General features: G+C 42.3%; 2 protein-coding genes across 2 annotated transcripts; both read right to left on the bottom strand.

Annotated features, from left to right (window-relative positions):
• Positions 1–76: 76 nt before the first annotated feature.
• On the bottom strand, positions 77–8898 carry rhbdl2 (rhomboid, veinlet-like 2 (Drosophila)). Its single transcript, XM_061081790.1, has 8 exons — positions 8514–8898; positions 6850–7169; positions 4181–4329; positions 2686–2798; positions 2421–2521; positions 2005–2065; positions 1825–1886; positions 77–1222 (listed from the first exon to the last, which is right to left on the bottom strand). Exons 2-8 carry the CDS (start codon positions 7078–7080, stop codon positions 1046–1048), a joined length of 894 nt encoding a protein of 297 aa, XP_060937773.1. The 5' UTR covers positions 7081–7169; positions 8514–8898; the 3' UTR covers positions 77–1045.
• Positions 8899–9937: 1039 nt separating this feature from the next.
• On the bottom strand, positions 9938–19532 carry akirin1 (akirin 1). Its single transcript, XM_061080861.1, has 5 exons — positions 19179–19532; positions 13146–13292; positions 11335–11463; positions 10588–10659; positions 9938–10473 (listed from the first exon to the last, which is right to left on the bottom strand). Exons 1-5 carry the CDS (start codon positions 19381–19383, stop codon positions 10463–10465), a joined length of 564 nt encoding a protein of 187 aa, XP_060936844.1. The 5' UTR covers positions 19384–19532; the 3' UTR covers positions 9938–10462.
• Between the last annotated feature and the right edge of the window lie 648 nt (positions 19533–20180).

Raw genomic sequence — 20180 nt, 5'->3', positions numbered from 1 at the left:
GAAAAGCATAAACACTGAAGATACGATCACTTTAGCAACATGTATTTAATCAAAGAAACAAAAAGTGAAATCTAGACGTCACATTTCTTGAATGTACATAAAACATTTCTCAGTGTTTCAGGGTTGGGACAAACAAGTTTGTGATATTTAAAAATGAACTGAATTGACTGAATGATACTCGTACTTCAGTTAAAACAGCAAAAGCCATATATTGTTGCCATATGTACACAGAGTCCCTGCTGTATCAAACAAAAAACAGTCTTTACAATGAATTGTGTTCACAACAAGTATAAACATCTATAGGACCAGTAATATTAAAGTTTGAATCAATAGATTCAGGGAATAGAAAACGTCCTAATAATTTAAATTTAATCCTGACAAGTTAAACTAGAGCTGGATGTCAGTTTAATTAATCAACTAAGGATGTGCCTCAAACTAAACTTTGGCATTGAGCCAAGACCTGATGGTAAATCAGTTGTTTCGCTTACATAAGAAAAGGGAAATACCAACATTTGAGATATTCCTCCCTTTGTTCCTGAGACATCTGCGTAACCTCTCTCTTCTCGTTAGTGCTGTCACACATCAAGTGACCAACACAGTCCCCAAGAGGCAACGAGGGGAAATTATTTACAGCTAATTATTATTCCACAAAAGTCTGGCTGTTATTTCCTATTAAAGAAAATTATAATGAATAGTGAGTTCATTGCCATCAATGAATAGGTCTGAAATCTAAAAACCTAAATAGAGCAAGAAACATATTTGTAAAAAAATACACATCAGATAAAATTCATTCCCTCTAAAAATGCCCATTTCATTATCACCTTTGTCTAAAATAAAAGATGCATGTTGCAATGCAGCACCAAACCTGTAGGAGGCACCCTTCCATTTGAACTCACATAAGTAATTAGATAAAAAAACTAAAACAACTTCACACTTACAAAATATCTGAGAAGCAACTTTGCTCTCAAACACAACAGTACATTGGTCAAAAAAACAACAGCTTCCTCAGTCTGACAATAAAACTTTTAGTGTTTTTGAGAAGCTACTACGCTGTTGATAGAAAGATATTGAAGAGCACGGCAAAGATGACGAAGACGACGTAGACCACGATGCAGAGCCAGAAGCGTGGGTCCTTCAGCAGCTTCTTGTTGTAAGCGCTGAAGAAGACGTAGCCGATGGTCATCCCGGCCACGATTCCACCAAAGTGAGCCACAAAGGAAACCTGAGGGGAGAGAGCAGCTCTTTAGATTTAAAGCTTCTATCACAGACCCCCGATCCCTGTCATCCGACCCCCCCGGGAAACCTGCAGGACCGGTTCAACTGCCAAAGCAAATAAGCAGCAGTGCAGAGGTGGAAGGAGATAAGACGGCAGGGGGGGGGGGATAGGGAGGAGTCGGTGGGAATCGGTGGGAAAGACAATAAAGCGTTTGTCAAAATGGAGGAAGACAGTTTGTTACTGTAGTGGGGGGGGGGGTCAACATTTACAGATTCAAAAAGAATCGGGTGGATGTACAGTATCTATCAGTCTCGTACTGGCAGGTATGTTAAGTATCTGCATGATGCATCAAGTCCCAGCAAGAACTGCTGATCTGGTCTGTAGCCACAAGCAAATCCAGTCGACACCCCCACACCGTCAGGGTGGGGGAGGTTCTCTGGATCCACTCGTCTGTCATGTGTCTGAAAGGTGTCTTTTGTTTTGAATGTGTGATTAATGATGTGTATTTTATATAAGTAGTTATTTGCTTTCTGTTTTTTAACCGATGTATCATGGAGCATTTTTTAAAGTCCTGTATAAATGATTAATTATTGTTATCAGGGTCTTACCTTCATTTCATCGTCACCGCCTGCAAATCGTCTGTAGAAGGCAAATCCGAAATCTGTGCCGACTAGAAAAAAAAAGAAAATGGAGTCAAATCATTTCCATTTGAAGGTATGGTCACAGGCATGAGGAAATAATAATAATCATCAAATCGGTTGTAAAACAGGTCACACAGGAGAACCTACCGATGATCACTATGACAAGGATCCGGACCACCCCCATGAGGGGAATCATCTCTCGGAAATTCTGTGAATTGAAACAGTCACAGGCGGTAAACAGCACAGCTAACATTTTACATTATGATGAACTGAAACAGAAATAAAGCCTGAAGACAAAACGATTAAATTAAATTAAATTGAACCATTAGTTTGACTTTTATTCTGAAAATGGGAGTGAATAGGTATGGTAAACATTTAGTAGCATGTGATAGCTAAAGTTGCAAATAATGATTATTATGAAATGTTTTGTTCTACTGTTATAACACAATCAAAGTTATAATTCTATATTTATTATGGTATGATGCAGTCTGGACCTGCTCACATAAACAAGTCAACAGGCTGATGTTTGCACCAACTCCTCCCATGAATGTGTGTAAACTCACCACCACTGCATTCATGAAGTAACCTCCTATTAGTGCGTAGACTCCCCCCGAGGCCCCCACCAGTGCACTGTGAGGATCAAAGATGGAGCTGGCCAAAGAGCCTGAGGACAAACACACCAGAATCAGCTTTTAACTTTTTACCATCTCTGACGGCCGGGACTCGCTTCAACACAAACAGGAAAAACCACTTTGAGACGAGTTAACGTCAAACATCTGGGTTCACAGCATTCACCGACACAAAGGAGTTCGTCTCAACGTGTCTCACCAGCCAGGACTCCAGCCATGTAAACCATCCCCACTTCAAACCCCTTGTGGACCAGTTCCAGTGGGATTCCCAGCATCAGCTGCATCAGCAGGTTCCCCAGGATGTGCTCCACACTGGAGAGGCAGAGATGAGACAGGTCACACCAATGCACATGGACACAAACAGCTGTGGAATAGTAAATAACGACTGATTATTAAATCCAACGGGTCATTTTCAGAGCCCAACTCATATGGAAAGTCCCAATACTAATATATGGACTGGTGAAAAAGATATCAATGATTCTTGAGATATCATTATCAAACTTTTGAGACAAAGAAATTTAATTGAGGCTGTCTTTGTTGTAAAGAGCTATGAATTAAAAATAGAAACAAAATACAACCGAATATAGAATTTAAAATAAGATGTAAACATAAATCTCTGTATTGTTTATTCTGATGTTTCTGTGAAAGTCTCATACTGAATGAGTTTTAATCGGCCAACTGATGAATCTGTGTGACACTGACTCTACAACTTAAAAATAAATTAAGTTTTAAAGGTTAGTTTGTTGCTTCTCTATAGTTTTACTGCTGTAAACAAATCCCAAGGAAACACCACATGTTCCGATGCATTAACACTGTTTAACCATTACCCCCCCACCCCCACTTGATGCTGCAGCCTTGGCGGTGTTACTTCTGATGAGTTCTGGTTGGTGTCAGACACCCGGACCAATTAAACACAGTTTGAAAGCTGAATGTTTTCTGACTCTTTCTGTGCAGAGCGTTAAAGGGTAATGTCACTGAAAAGCTGCTGAATTGGACTTTTTACTGAGCCTTATATTCATTCTTTCCATTTAACAGTAAGACAAACACAGAACATCACCAGACTTAAATATCCTGTGTGGTGTGTTGGAGTGAGTGTTGGCGAGGGGCGGTGACCACTGTTCCTCTTTGCTAATCAAGATTTCCTGTGTGCTTCTGTGTAGTCAGTGCTTTTGGTTTTCCTGTGTTTTTTCTCTTCTATTCCTGGGTCCGATCTATTCCTGAGGGCATTCTGGGTTTTTCCGAGACTGTTTTTCTTGCCACATAACTTTTGCTGTTTTACAGATGTGTCAGCGATTCAGTTTATAACTCTAGAACTCTAAAAATGGGTTTAGAAAAACTTATTTTTAAAGTCAGTAGTGCTTGGTATCCTATGACTCAGATGCCCTAAGCTGCCACAGTTAAAAACACGAGATGAAGTGATGCTGCAATAGAGGATGTGTCAAAATAACCAAACACAGGAGAAGCCCGGAGGTTCAGTTCAGTATTTACAGTCTGAGAAATAACCACAGAAAGGATTGAACACCTCTGACTGCTTTAAACAGAAAACCCGACAAAGATTATGAGCTCCACCCGACTGGTGTTTACTGCCGGGTGGTGACGCCACACGACGGGCGGCCCTGAGCCTCTAACCACTTCTTTACACCGGGTCAACTTTCATCATCGTGACGGAGTCTGAACGCCCAGCTCGGCCTCACCCTGCGTGGACAAACATGTAGGAGACGAATCGCCACGCTTCCTCTCTGTTCTGAGGCTTGTAGGTCAGGGGGCTGGTCCAGATGCCTTCATCCAGGGTCACCCACTGCTTCTGAGGTTTCCACGCGGCGTAGTAGATGAACACGGCCAACTGGCAAACAAGAGAGAGGACACAGAAACAAGGCTTGAATCACAGGATCATAAAGAGACACGTTAGAAGTTGGTTGAAAAATGTAGAGGAGAGACTGAATCCAAAACAGCTGGGAAAATAAAGAGAGGAGGGAATTAGTCATATACAGATGTTGTAGGTTTGCTTTTAGACGAGTGCCCCACTGAGGTGACCCCAGTGAATCCCCAGTGTGATCCCAGTGCTTTGGTTTGTGTAAATATGAAAGAAGGGAACGCTGAGAACACAGAAGCTCAGTCAATCGTCGTCCGGGAAAATAAAGAGCTGAATCCAAGCGAATAGCCAAGTAGTCACGGACATTCAGTGATAGTGGACATCTGTGAGCTGCAGAGAGCGAGCTGTTCATTCACATGATGAAGAGTTACTGTGGAAAGCTCCTGAATCCAACATGAACATGGGACCCAATGGAAAATCTGACTTTTTGCACGTTTGTATTTAATTCATTCATCCAGAATTCATCCCGCACCCACGTCTCAATTCTGTGTTACATAAACACACATAAGAGTATATTGCTCATCCCCATTTCTCTCCTGTTTTGCATTTTACTCTTTATTTAACTTTTTATGTCTTGTATATATATTTGTTTTATATACAGTTATTTCTTTCTTATGTGAAGTACTTTTTTTTACTGTTTTTATGCTTTATGTTAAATGTATGCACCTTTTTACCAAAGAAAATTCCAGGTAGGTGTAAACCTACTTGGCAATAAATCCTTTCTGATTCTGATTCTGATGGAATAATATAAAGAGGAAAGATGGGTAACAAGCTAAAAAACATAAATAACTATAAACTGAAAAGTTACCCAGGTTGTGCATCAAAGGGTTAAATAGTAAAATTGAAGGTCAAAAAACACTGATGTAAAATAAATTCTAAAAAAAATGTATCTGCAGGATTCTGATAATACTCCAGTTTGGCAAATATATTCATGAATATATCGGCTTATTTTAACAACATGATGTGTTAGGAACCATTTCCTGTATGATGATATCAAAAAGGTACAAAAGTGTTGATATTAGTTCGTCAACTACAACCAACACAAAGAAGAAAGTCTTAAGAAAAAATAAATCACATTATGTCAAGTTCAGTGAAGTGAGCCTCTCCTGTGCCGAGGCCTCTAGATTCAAACCAAACTTCCCTCAGTTTGTTTAACACACAGTGAATCTGGACCACATTCCTGCTGGGATCAGCTTTAAGTCATAACAAATGGAACACAGGGGGTCACCCACCGCTCCTTTATCCCACAGTTACAGCAGCCACCAGTTTCCCATTTCCACAAATCCCCCCCCGCTGATCCTCCACATTCCACCAGATGTGTTTATTCACCTGAATAAGAAACGCTGCTTTTCTGTTTACACGCTGAGGGAGAGCGTCTCTGAATCCCCCCCCCCCCCCCTCCGAGGATCAACTGGACCCGATTCAACCTGAAGACTCGCGAAAAAAACTGCTGCTTTCACTGACATCGCACCGACTGTTTACTACACACGATGAATCAGGTCGGTCAGAGGAGGAGACGCAGTGACAGACGACAGACAGAAACCACACAGTCTCTTTAAATTCAATCAGGCCCCATGGCTGAGTCAATAGAACGAGACATACCATGAAGTTCTCCGTCAAATTAGAGAAAACGTCCAAAACAAAGCCCTGTGTGACGGTTCAGGATCCACAACAAATCAGTCATAAGAATGGAAGATGCATAGAAACTAATGATTCCCTACTGAATCCACATTATCCCAGCTACGTTGGTGCTCGTGACAAGTTGCTAATTGATACCGTACAGCGGAGAAAGACATTTCCATCCACTAGATCTGCATCTTTGTTTGGTTGTGAAGCAAATTGCCTGATTATTGCATCAAGATCCATGAATAACTCCCTAAGAACTTGGTGAAAATGTGGAAAACACTCCTCCACTACCATGTGACAATAGAGCTGGAAAATGTCTGGAAAAATTAACAGTAAGCGATGAGTTGATGATGTTTCTACGTGTCAGACACACAGAAGAGGCCAATGAAGATCAAGAGAGGACTTTATATAACACCCTTCGCCCAAATGTTCCTGAAAGTTTCCCCTTGCCTCCTGGAAACATTTCTGAAAACAGCAAAGGTTTTCATGGAATTCAGTTTGGTAGTTTTTGCGTAATACTGCTGACAAACAAATAAAACCAACCAAGAAACAGACAAGGGTGAACATGTGACCTTCTTGAAGGAGGTTTTTCAGCTTGGTCTTTTCAACAAACTGTGGCTATAAACCGTCCAATGAGACCAATCCGTCCCTGAAACATTAGGATCTACAGATAATCGACCCGTGCTTCCACAGCGTCACCTCCACATCTGCACTACTACATGCAATCAAAGCAAATCTATACAGTAATCAACATTGCGGCAGCATATAAGCTGAATGTAGGCTGCATGTTGTGTAATGAGAGCACAGAATCCATACCCACTGTCCCACCAGCACTCACAACAACATGTGTGTGTCAGGGCTTACCTCTCCGATGCTGATGAGGATGATGAAGATGGGGGGCGGGCAGCAGTTGGTACGTTCCAGGTACTTGCTGCGCAGGTCCTCCGGGAGCATCCACTTGGAGACGGAGTGCTGGAACTTCTCGCAGCAGCCGGGCTTCCTGAGGCCGTCGGGCTGGTCCTCCTCCGTCCTCAGGGGCTTCCCGTCCCGGTCCACGGGGAACGGCTCCATCTCTTCCACGTCAATGTCGCCCATCGCTGCCGCCGTCCTTCAAGAGCTCAGCGAGTGATACGAGACCTCGAGGTGATGCCTGCTTGTCACCACCAGCGAGGGAAGGGGGGGGACTAAAGGGTGTAGAATGAAGACGCCACACAGGGAACATGTTTTTTGAAACGTGTATAAATGCTTAACAATGAACTGTACATCATAAACAGCTACATTATTTATTCAGTGTAATAAAATTATACCAAATACAAAACTTTAACATACTAATGTCAATAAATAGCTGCTATTTATAACCTACAGTCAAATATGGGCCCCTGGACACATGTAGACTTTCACCCCTGTTACATAGAACCATGACACAGACTGAAGGGAAACAAAACATGTTGTGGTCTCTCTGTGTGTTCATATATGCGTCACTTTGTGTATCTTTTTAGTCCTTTCACATCCCATTTTTGTCCGTTTCAGCCGATTTGTACTATCATGTTGTTCATTTTACTTCACATTTAATTTACTAGTTGGCCTACTCATCATTTACAGATAAATTACACACCAAACTTAGAAAGGTTTATATCCTGTTAGTATATTAATACACACAAGACTTTTCCCCACTTTCCCAGAGTCTGAAACTAATAAATACCATAAGATTTGATGAATTCATTCAATGTCGTATGAAGTTATGTCAAACAGCAACATTATAATATCTTGGCTACATTTTCCTATTAAACAAACAGAGGTGAAAACATAAGCTCCGAACAAGCAGCTCGCTTCCTGAAACGTTAGGATTTATAGCAAGGTGTCTGTGGGATCAAATATCATAATCATGATGCTCTTCTAGGCAATATAGTCTAATGCACAACTTTGTATAACTGCATTCATCTTTAAATCTATTTGGCACTCTGATACTTGTGTCTTTCACTCCCCTTATACTTCAAATATCTGTACTGTCAGTATCTCCATAAGGAAATACTTATTTACAGTGACAGGTGTGTAGTTGTTCTGGTGTCCAGACTTTCATCTCGCTGCAGTGAACTTATTCTTGACTCATTTTGACCTTTTATTATTCTTGTATATCTGTGTTTAGCTGTTTTGTGGGATTCTGGAAGCCTAAATATCCCCAAGGATCAATAAAGTATCTAATATATTAATATATTAATAACAATAACAATCTGAATCTGCAAAGGAGCCAAAGTGTAATATTGTCCATCAAAATTAGAGAAAGTAGTAAGTGTCATATCAACACAGTACCTATGTAATAAAGTACTCGAGTATAGATACTCTACTTAGTTACTTTCCAGCACTGACTTCACATCGCAGTTACAGCAGCAGCCTGATAATTAGCGTTTCCTGTTTACGGGGCGTTTCTCATTCAGCTGCTTCAAAGAGTCTCAGACTTCAAATAAAACTCCAATAAATTCATCAAAGCAAAAAAAGTTAATGCAACTTAAACATTTTCATTGACTCACCTGAACCGTCGACAGCCGGAAGAGAGCAGGAGACTCCGCTTGATCCAAAACAAACAAACAAACAAACAAACAAACAAACAAACAGCAGATTCCTCTAAACTAACGCAGACTGCTCAGTGTGCACGTTGTGTTGTGATGTTTTCATTCCTCCAGGTTCCTGATCCCAGACAACCCGCTGGGTCTTCTCCCTCCAGCCCGGAGAGATCGACAGAAACACGAGGAGGAGGAAAGAGGCGCTTGTAGATAATTATAGTTCCTCCATTGGTTTGTTCCTGCTGCTCGTTTCCTTCCTCAGAGCAAACAAACCTCAGCTGCTCGTCTCTTCCTCTCAGCTGCTGCAGGATCTGTTTCTGTGAAGAGGATCAAGTGTGAGACCTGAGCTGCAGCGAGTCCAACACGTCTTCTACCTGTTTCCTCCCAGCGTGCCACACCTGAGCACCCGTGACGTCACCGTGGAGCCTCATTGGGCAGGAGCAGCACCTTCTCCTCACTGTGGCCACACCCACTTTCACACCCAAATAAAACAGGCATTCCTTATCTTTTTTTTCTTTATATATGTATATTCAAATAGTTTCAGTTGAGCAAAGTGCACATGGGGCTGAATCCACACTTTAGTATTATATGCTGCATTGCCCTACATGTACCACTGGGGAGCGCTGGAGCCCACAGATAGGATTAATGGACCAGCGTTAACTGTTGACATGGCAGGTTGATTTATACAACTCTTTATATCAACTGAATATATTACTGATGGGTGTATAAACAGAGATTTTCTATGCTATTAATGTGAAGTTAATTGCCAGTTACCTCAGTTGGTAGGAGCACGGGCCAGGGTCACAGGTTCGATCCCCGTACAGGCCACTGTACCATGACAAGTATCTGCTGCACAAACATCTCCAACCATGTACACATGCAAAACCACGCTGTGAAATTTGAATGCTGCCAATAATAATTAACATAATGATGAGTCAAGATTATAATCCTCCATTTTGGTGCTTTCTGAGTCCCAGCTGCCCAATTTACAGGGATTCAGTGGATTTTCAATTTATGACAATTTTGATTAAACTTGGCAACATGTACTCACATTCTTTACTTGAGAAGTACACGTATGATATTAAACAAGTTAAAATATATGTATTGATTCAACCTTCTCACTCAAGGAAAAGAATGAAGTACAGGCTCTAAAATGTACTCAAAGATTAACAATAAAGCGAACCGAGACCTTTGTCACATTTATATAGTTTAATGACCATTTAGATTTAACCCGGCTCCCGAGACCGTAAACGAATAAGATAATGATAGATAGAAGTGATCAGAAAACTGGAAATATGAACACCAGTACCATTTCACCTGAGCCCCCTCCTCTGCTGATAAAGACCATGTGATGCAGTCATGGTGAGACATCAACATCCCAGACACCAGAGTTTAATCACAGAACTTTATTTATTTCAAAAGGGAGAAAAATCCACATTCGAGTAAAGGGTTGTGAGGAGGGAAGGAGGGGGAGGTTGGGTGGGGGGTGAGAAATGTGGGTTGACGTGGGAAGCTGGAGACATTAAATACAGCTGCTGGAAGGTTATACAGAATGATCATACGAGCCAATAAGCTTCTTTTCTACAGCGCTGGCAGGAGATTTGACACAGATCTGCTTTCATCAGGATTTCAAGAAAAAGGGCATATAAACAAGAAAATGGGAAAAAAAAAAAAAAGAGGGGCGGGCTTCATACACAGTTCACCTCTCAGATTCTAACTTTTGGCCAGCAGCAATAGTTTTGAAGTGAAGAAATCAACTTTTGGATTAAAAAATTGGATAAACCATGGCACCCGAACAGTTTGAGATGGAGGAGGGGGGAAAAAATAGGGGAATAAAATGAAAATCGAGTGGAGGGAGGGGCAGTGGAAGAGCAGCCATCTTGTGAGAGGAAGCTGGGATCTTTATCCACGCGAGTTCAGGAGACGTCTGAAACAAATGAAATCATTGATACTTTAGATGTTTGATCAGATCGTTAATTTTTCTTTCTCAACAAACAGGAATGTGTTCAGGGAGAGAGTATTTATGGTTCCAGATACTTACAACTAGCAGGCCGGGCTCCGTATCTTCGCATGATCTGGTCTTGTGTGAATTTCACAAAAGATTCATATTGTTCTGGGGAGAGAAGAAGATGGAGGTGAGGCCGTGAGCAGCGGATTCAAACCCCAGATGGAGCAGAGGAAAGGGAGTCCACAGTAAGATGCAGGTCGGTGTAACAATGACTCGCAGCTTCACTCTGAAATTAACAAAACTGCACAATACAGCATACATCTGGGCCTCAGCTTGTTCAACTACCTCTCCTGTGCTTTCTGACAACTAAGCAAGCAATATATAGAAGTTCTTATGTGGAGATGGCTCATAAATTCGGTTAACCAGCAACTGTTGTCTGATAAAATAAACTTAAACACAGTTAAATGACAAGCATCACTGTAAAGGGAGCATTTGAGAAGTTATTTTATTGGGTAAGAGAAACATCAAACTAATACAATTATACAATATAATAATTTAAATTATATAACTGTCTTAATGAGGACATAGTTGAAGTGATTGCATCTTTGCTTCAGTTATTTTTTTATGGCGCTTGTTCTCTCTTGCTGCCATAATTCATTCCTTGCTCATTTACAGCCTTTGCATTTAGAAACTCATATAAACTTGGAGTAACAGATGTTATCACACATGATGGGAAAAGATCACAGAAACTGATCTCCACTGTCAGGAGGGGAAAAGATGAATGATGAGTCTTGATATTATCGTGCTGTGGTGTTATAGTTTTTATTAAAGATATTTTACCTGCAAGTTTTGTGTTAAGGATCTGTTCGTACTCCTCTCGTATCTTCTCCTCGTGGTCTTTGAGCAGGCGCTCGCACAGGTAGCTCACCTGCTTCAGTGTGAACGAGGGCTGGTCCTTCCTTGAGGCACCTATGAAACACACAAAGAAAATGTCATTAAAAAAAAAAATGGGCTCAGCTATAAAAACGCTGAATAATGAGGTGTCAGACTCGTCCTCTTCCAAAAATAGGTGCTCGGCCAGGTGCATATTTACAGCCTTGCTCTCTCGTCCCTCGCCCCTGCAGGGACCAACAGGGTCATCAGCAGTAATGTTGTCCCTTTTTGACGGAGACACAGAGTCTCGTCGGTGTCTCCATCACAGAAGAACTGGAGCCAGCTTCAGCGAGGTGATTCATTACCCAGTGGCCTTTAAGGTCTGCTATGAGCTGGTTAGACTAAAATGTTTGTAAATCACAGGCGGGGACGGCAGAGCGAGTTCAGAGACAGAAAGAGGCCGAGTTCTTAACAGTCCAGTCAGTGTGATCTACGAGTCCGTTCTGCAGAGTGAACAGAAAGAAGCTCGGGAGCCTGAAGGCCTCAGGCTTGAATTACAACTCACACCTTGACCGCCATGTTGTGCTGAATACATCAAACTGATTCACTGTTACTGCAGAGCAGTGTTTCCAAAGAAGAGCAGTGAAAAAGGTGAAGCAACTTGTTTGTCAATATGCACGATCAGTTATGTTGTAGTGTTTCTATTAAGGCTAAGTTTGTAACGCTAACTGTAAATCCACTGTAATCTGCATAGATCTGTCAGTGTAGCAACTGATCTTAACATGGTTTTCACTAAACAGACCTTAACATAAGGGTCGATTTTTTAAAGAAAAGAAAATTAATCGTTTGCTCTTTGAAAAAGAAAACTGTCATTTGTTTTATAAATCCACTCTTGTCATTTCTACTCTGATGACATCTTGATCCAAAGAAAATAGTCTGTCAAATCTTCCATCTTTATAATATCCCAGTGAATGGAAACTATTTCACACCTTTGCAATGTGTCTGTGACAGATGTAATAGCTGGCTTTTTGATTTCTGCAGTAAAAGAAATTGAAAGACGGTAATAACTCGCTCATCACAAATTAATTTCCTCTGTGGCACATCACAGATTATACGGCAGCTCTTCGCTTGTCAAGCCAGCACCTCTCTGAAGCATCACTATAAACAGACATGGAAACGCTTACGAGTCGAGCAGCTTTAAGGCTACAAACGACCCATAATGCAACACTATGTAAAATACCACTGTCACACTGGGACCTCCTTCAAAAACACCAGGTTTAATGAGAATCGTTAATTAGTAACTGTCTATTGCTAGAGTAAGACAATTCCACTTTATATACAAATGTTTCAGAAACTAAATTATTGTTTTATATTAAGGTCAATACAGTGTCATCTCTATAGGTAAAGGACTCTGTAATTCATTCAGCTGAGGTGTCACACAAAAGTGATGAAGGCTTGTGTATGCAACCGATGTATGCAACCACTTTGTTTTGTCATTCATACATCAGCAAAAGAAGGGAATTTGAAAACTGCATGACCAGCCCTAGTTCCACCATTAACTACCCTTATAGAACATGTTTGTAACGGTGGTGCAGGTGATTACCAGCATACTTACACTGGCTCTAGAATGATTTATCGATCAGATTTTTTAACTCATCAATGTGGGTATTGGCTCAAAACATCCACTGTCAGAAGGTCTTTAACTAGCTCCAGTACATATTACATACAAGACCAATGACATGGTTCCTGGAGTTGTGCACAGTGGTAAGTTGTTCTACCTGGTGGGGAGCTGGGAGCATTGAGGGATGAGCTGGGGCTGGGGGCGTCACTGGAGCTACAGGCCTCGGTCTGGTTGAAGGCCCCCTCCAGCTGTCGCCGCCTCTGGATCCGACTGTACTCCTGTCGGAGGTTCTGGAAGATCTGCTCTGTGGGGAGCAAAAGAAACAAGGTTCAAAACAAAAACCAAAAAAAATAACTGAACAAAGAACATGTGCTCACTCACATTTGTGTTTGACCAGTCAGAAATTCCCAGTAGGCTCCCATTTTAAAGCAATCATGATGTGACATGTGCTAACTTGGAAGCAGCAATTTTGTGAAACCCAAACTATTATAATGCACCCAAGATATTGCTTTACATTCAAACAGTGTTTCACTACAAGAATGAAACTACCAGTACTTCCAATAGTTAAGCATTTAAAGTGAGTCCTTTCAAAAATACACCCATCACAACCACATTAATACATACAATATGCATTCCAGGATAAATAGGAACTATTACTGGAGGATGTTGTCATCCAGTGTTGTTCAGATCAGCTATGGTTGAAAAATAAACTGCAGCCATGCTCACTTCCTCTGTTCTGTCACCTAAAATGGATTCCAAAACAAAAACATTCATGACAGGAAGTTGGTCTGAAATTAACATACCGGCTACAGCTGTTCTGTAGCACACACACACAACAGCTGACGTGAGACACACTTCATGATCTTGCGACTGCTTCACTTTCATTTCTCTTATCAAGGTTTCCCTGCGGTCGGCCTCGTGCCAAAGCTACAACTAGTGACAAGGGCTCAGGTTTAAGCTTCGATATACGTGCCACTGCAGTGTCATGAAGTCAATTGGTGCTTTTAATTTGAAACAAGGGATACAGGAATTTGAAGTCACATGGTAACACTCTGCCATGGCGAGCAAGTGCAGCAACAGCTCAAGGTGAGAGGGGAAGAAAGGCGAAGAAAAGCAAGAAGTGAGAGAAAGGTAGATTCAAGCAGCTAAATATCAAACTGGATTTTTTTTTTTATTACCTACACGTTCCATTTGAACACTGCTGTCCACCCCTCCACTGTCGGACAAATAATGGGCAAATTAATCAATAATGAAAAGGATTGTTAGCTACAGCTCTGCAATGTACAGTTACTTTCCTCATTAAGATGAAACCTATTCTGTCAAACAGCTCGAACGTGGAGCACAGCCTACACCACACATATCTGATTATGAAAGGGGGAAAGTTCAAAATAATTCCTGGGAAAAACAAGTGCAAAACCTGCTGACCTCAAACAGAGCTGATAACCAAATGTTATAGAGGGACTAAATCTCACAGGGGGAGGGGGTGGGGTGGGGTGGGGTGGAAGAGTAGCTATACATGTTGCACCTCTATCTAGAAACTGCCTCGTTTATCTTGGGTGTGGAAAAAGCATGAAATCCTGTTACCACCTCAGCCTGCTCAGCCTGGTTTAGACAGTGAAGGAAGCAGGATCTTCTCCACTAAACAATTGTTTGCACTTTCTCTGCAAAAGAAACAACTTTGTATTCCTGGCTTAAAATGAAAATCTTGCTATCACCATATTAAAAACACGTTATATGTAGTTATAACATATTATATGTGGACTGAGATCCTTCCTCTTGTTGCCTCTGAAACTGATTAACAGCAACCTTACAAGGCCTTAACCCAACCGACTGTTTAGCTACCATTAAGGTCTCAGGCCTTGTTCATACCTGGCATTAACATGAGCTCCAACCACACATGCACAGCTCTAAGTACATCACTTCACCCTGAGCTTTTGAATCCACCTTAACCTCGGATCTCACATTCCCCCGGGTGAGATAATCATCATTGCACAGCTCTACTACTAATATGAATTCAGATTTATACACATCTGAAACATTGAATCAAATCTCCCTGCTCATTGACAGTGTTGAGCTACAAAAGTCAACTGTTGATGTAGCCAAGTGTCCGATGTCTGGTCTGGTGCTGTGGGGCTTTTAGCTGCCAGTCGCTTCTTGTATAAAGTTTTATTCAAACAACACGGACAGCTGTCTAAACAGGCGATGAGACTCCCATGGGCTGTGACAGGCATCTGATAATGTTGCCGTTTTCACTAACGTTGCTCAGTCCTAAACACACAGTGTCTGGAAAGGTTCTCTGACTGATGGTCTCATTCGTGCCAAATTTATGGAATGCCTTAGTATTCAAGATGTGGTTGCATCAGACAAGAACAGACAACCATCATAATAAATTTCCATCCCTAAGATGTATTGTACAGTACTCTTTCATTATGCAAATATTTACCATATAACTTTTCTGGTGTAAGGAAATGATTGAATTGTGTTTTTAACCTAAATGTTAAAAAGAGGGCCCCTATAACTATTAAATTATGGTGAAGGGTTATATTTCATTTCAAGGACATTTTTTAAATGTAAGTAAAACAGTTTCAGATTTCTGTTACTGAGTGCAAACAAATGCTTAACCCGTGAGAAGAGTCACGTATGAATGTGTCCAATTGTTTGAATATTTATCTCACGTATGACAAATAAATGACTGTTTACTTAAAGTGAATGTGGTACATTTAGATGTCTGATTTAAGAAAGTGGAAAACAGTCAGACATTGATTACCGACAAGAGGATTATCAGTTCTCCAGGGTTCCTCTGACTGACGAGAGAAAACCCTCTTCCAGTTTCTGCCAACTACTAGTAGCTCAAATGTGGGCGTTGCTTGGCAACAATGACCCTGCCACAATTGGGGCAAGTAATCAATCACAGAGACTTCCGGGAGCCAGGGCAACACAGCGGAGAAAGCCTTGGCTAAAAGGCTTAGGCACAGGCCAAACACTGAATACGACGGGAGATTGGCCAGATAGATTGGACATGCTGCTGGAGAGAAAACAAAGCTGAGTCATTTAATTTCACCCTAGGATGCTGCAGGATTATGTGGGGAGGTGGGTTTCGAATGTCCAAACTGCCAGGAAGTGGGATGTGATGCATTGTGGGACAGTTCAAGTTGCTGCTCTGCTGTGAACAGTTAAAGAGTGACTGCCGTTAGCTTTAAAACAGCAGATAGGGGAAATACACTCCAAACTAAGTCAACTCAGGAGTGTTTGACTATTTCGGGTTTAGTAGAAAGTTATAGAGACAAATTATAATACTACAGCATCTCTAGGGGATTAGAACATATAGTGGAGAAAACCTTCTGGGATTGAACAAAATTAGGACGTTTTGTGAATCACTTTTGTTTTGTCTGGGACACGAGGGCCTGGGGCTCTGCGATCTCAGGGTCATTATCCATCTTGAGCAAATAAACTAGCCCATGTGTCGGTTCAGACCTGGAACTAACACGAGTCTTGGGTGATATGCGACAATTCTCAGGTTCTCAGTTTAAACTAAACGACACGTTTGTTGTAATGATTTTGTCCTCGTGTTTTTTCAAGCTGCCCTTGACTCAGATTCCACTGCACTGAGCTCAGTTGTGAGCTTGTACATGAGCAGATACATTTTGGAAACTGTATCTGCAGATTAGAAAATAACTTCAGGTTCTTTTGTTCCTAGGTGTTAAAGGGTATCAGTAGCTAGAAAAGAAGCAAATTGTGCTGAATAATCATCTCTGTGAAAGAGTACAATATGTGAAAATATCTCATGAAATGTAACAGGCCACAGCTATTACTCGGTATTTCCTGATTCTTATAAGTAGTGCCATACTTTTTCATTTTGTACTAAAAACCATTGTTATTCCTTATCATGAAGAGCTTCCTGACTACAGAGCAGGCCGTGTTTAGCCCTGTCCAGGCTGTAAACCAGACCGAACTCAGACAACGCAGCCTTTTAGGTTACATTTTAAAAATAAATTGGCTCATCTGTCATCTTGGGGAATTTTACCACAGCACGAGCCCAGACTGGCAGCACAAGAATGAGGCAGAGGAGAACAGAGTAGGTGATCCTATCTGCACTAGGAAATAATTACCTACAACTTACCTTGGCATTGTCATATCTCAGAGTCTCGCCTGCACACAGCCCTGCTCGCCACAGGCAAACCTGACTAGCTGGAAAGCGTGTGGGTCGGGATGAGTGGGAGGGATGACAGCTGACCTTTCGCTAAATACAAAACTGCTTTCACTAGGCAAACCACAGCAGAAAGGCCGGCTCGCAGCACCAGTCCCACGAGGGGCCCTTTTTCTGGGTGAAGGTGAGCATAATACCTGATATCTGGACTTCATGTCTGCCGCAGACAAATCGACAATACTTCACCCATGCAGCTGCTGTGCTGTAATTCAGCTCGGCTGTCAAGGTCTGCGAGAAATGGAACAACCTAGAGGCTCTTTGGATTCTATACAAAGGTCTGTGCTAGATAGGCAATGTCAGTGCAGACAAACTGAAATAAACTGATGCCGAAGATTTATCTTGTGAGCTATTATACAGCATAGCTACACGATGAACAACCTCTCTGTACACTGTACAAGTCAGATTATATAAATAGCAGAAGGCACACTGTGAGGATTCAGGCTGCGTGCACTCCGGTTAGGTTCTCTTTATTAATTTGACTCAAGTGTTCAATATCACTTTCCTTTTTCAGGTTACACAACTTATTCTACCTACTCCACAAGTAAATCTTCCATGAAAGACAACAGCTGAAAGCTAAGCCAGGGAACACAGAATTAAAAGGGGGATATTCCTCAACAGGCACACAGTTATGGCATATCATTTGCCGCACCCTGTGGATCATCTATGATGTTGAAAGAAACTTAAATCCAAACACTTCCTCTCCAAGTAGTTCAATGCAAATTAAACCAGGTTATGACGAAAGCCTCTGTGCATATCTGAAGAAGTGTCATTAGTCTGTGGCAAGATGGACAAACCGGCACTGAAAGCCACCCTGCTTGTTTATGATATGTTCTGCTACAGGCAATTAATTACTACTGGGTCCAGCAAATGTCCATGTAGGACAAAGACAGGCTGGGGTAGAGTTTAGTAATCCCCACATTTGACAGGAATAAAGTGATTGAATATATTCAAGGGCATCCAGCGTTGGTATGAGATATTTGAATTCAGAAAGCATAAGGATTACTGCCGTCAAGCTGCTCAGATCTCCAATTAGAATACACGATAAGCTACAGCATGGGAGTGGAGACGTGTAGGTAATTATCTGAAGTCTACTCCGGCGCCATCCACACAGTGGAGCAGCCAGTCAATGGCAGTGTGAACAATGACTTCCAGGACCGAGGAGGGGAAGAAGAAGACGTGGTTATGGTGCATAATGGGGAACCCACCCCACCGAATGCGAGACAATTGACGCACTAAAGCAAAGGGGACATTAGCCAGTCAGCTCCTAATTAGCAGCCCGCTGCTGTGAGGACATTTGTCTCGTCAGGAAGCGCCAACAGGGTCTCTAGGATGTCACCCAGGTGTTAAGGCACGAGCTGGGTCTTTTGTCCGATCCAAACCAGTCCTCAAATTCATGTTTAATAGATCAAATCCACATGTGTAGAAGCAGTGGTGGCTCAGACAATAGCTGCAGATTGTACAGAAAAGCCTCAACGACAACAGCAGCCGAGTAGCTTCATGCATCGGTGAGAGCCAACACCGTAGCTGCAGATATTAGCAGCCTTGTGGCTACAATCCATCATCCAACGCCAGGGCTAGCATTAGGCTAAGCTAGCTGGAACTAATATTTGAATATACGTTAATAGCTTCGTAAACAAATCAGCGTTAGCCTAAGTGAGCTAACTCCGGTCAACAATGCCAGCGATGCGACGAGATGCCATGAAGCCACCGACGGAACCCGGACGAGGCTGCTGATGTTCGGCTGTGAGACCGACTGATTTATCGTGATTAACCCGAACCCAAATCATCCGTGTCGGTAACTTTGCGACGACGTTAGCTAGCTTAGCCCCGGCTAACGGCTAGCTAGCCTCCAACCCCCCATTCTGATTATCTCCACAAGCTAGCTAGCTCTCCATTCCACTCCACCCAAACCCCCTCCCCCCATGACACCCACCCAGAGTGGTGGGGGGAAAAAAAGACGTCAAGCGTGGGTCACATCCATACCTGGGGTGAGCCGGTGCTCGCCTCCCATGGCCGTGGGGGACATGGAGTGCGTGGGGCTGTCCGCCGGGGTGCGGAGGTTGCATCTCTGCGGGGACGGAGTGCCAGAAGTCCCCGGTAGTGGATTGCACCTCCTCCGCTTGGGAGACTGGGGACTGAGGAGGGCCTCAAACTCCATCGACCGCTTTAGCGTGGCTCCGCAGGCCATGTTGGCTTGAGTCGGGACCGGGCTGAACACAGAGAGCTGGAGAAGCGGGGAGAAGAGCCGCGGGAGCCGGGGAGTAACGGCGGCGGTTGGTCGGAGTCCCACGGAAGAGTCGAGGCTTTTCTTCCTCTTCACAACAACGGCTCCGCTTCTCTGGCTGGAGCCCGAGCACCGTTTAAAAACGTCACAATGCCGGAGCGTACCATCCCAGGCTCATGGGGGTGTTCACTTATCTGCAGCTAATTATTCATCTCGTTAGCGGATTAATTCAATCCTGTTTATTCGACACGCTTGGTTTTTAACATATCACTCGATGCATGCTGGATCCAGTTGTGCTTTTGCGATCATTTTTGCCGTTTTTCACGCCGCATTCTTCCCGTCGCCCAACCCCCATTGTGCTCGGTGGATCTCCTTCCGTTGAACTCGAATTGAAGGTTCACTAGACGTCTGGTGGTGGTGATCAGGTACATCAGGAGGATTCCACCTGAAAATCTGATGTTACACCTCAGTACAATATTAATAATGAAGCATGTTTTATTATTTACTCTCAGCCAGTCTACAGCTAATAGTCCCAGTACACGCAGTATGTACAAATACTTTAAAACACTTTTCCATTATGCTACAAACTGTTATTTCTAGGGCTGGGCAAGTTAACTCGTTTTAATCGAGTTAACTCATCACTTATTTAACTCAGACAATTATTTTATCTCGCATTAACTCAGGTTTGATTATTTATTGTTTTATTGTGAAAGTCAGTTAGACGCAGGGAGGAGTATACATTTTTCATAACGAAGAAGATA

The sequence above is a fragment of the Limanda limanda genome, chromosome 11, assembly GCF_963576545.1.
Source record: "Limanda limanda chromosome 11, fLimLim1.1, whole genome shotgun sequence".
In the NCBI taxonomy this organism is placed as follows: Eukaryota; Metazoa; Chordata; class Actinopteri; order Pleuronectiformes; family Pleuronectidae; genus Limanda; species Limanda limanda.
The sequence above is the reverse complement of the archived record's forward strand: the minus strand, read 5'-3'. Positions and strand labels throughout refer to the sequence as shown.

Coding starts and splice junctions, on each gene's coding strand:
- rhbdl2 (XM_061081790.1), bottom strand. CDS start 7,080: ATGGGCGACATTGACGTGGAAGAGATGGAGCCGTTCCCCGTGGACCGG. Junction 2,799..4,180: donor TACATGTTTGTCCACGCAGG/GTGAGGCCGAGC, acceptor CTGCCTCTCCAG/TGTGGAGCACATCCTGGGGA. Junction 2,522..2,685: donor CATGGCTGGAGTCCTGGCTG/GTGAGACACGTT, acceptor GTTTGTCCTCAG/GCTCTTTGGCCAGCTCCATC.
- akirin1 (XM_061080861.1), bottom strand. CDS start 19,383: ATGGCCTGCGGAGCCACGCTAAAGCGGTCGATGGAGTTTGAGGCCCTC. Junction 13,293..19,178: donor CGAGCACCGGCTCACCCCAG/GTATGGATGTGA, acceptor TGCTCCCCACAG/AGCAGATCTTCCAGAACCTC. Junction 10,660..11,334: donor CCTTAACACAAAACTTGCAG/GTAAAATATCTT, acceptor TTCTCTCCCCAG/AACAATATGAATCTTTTGTG.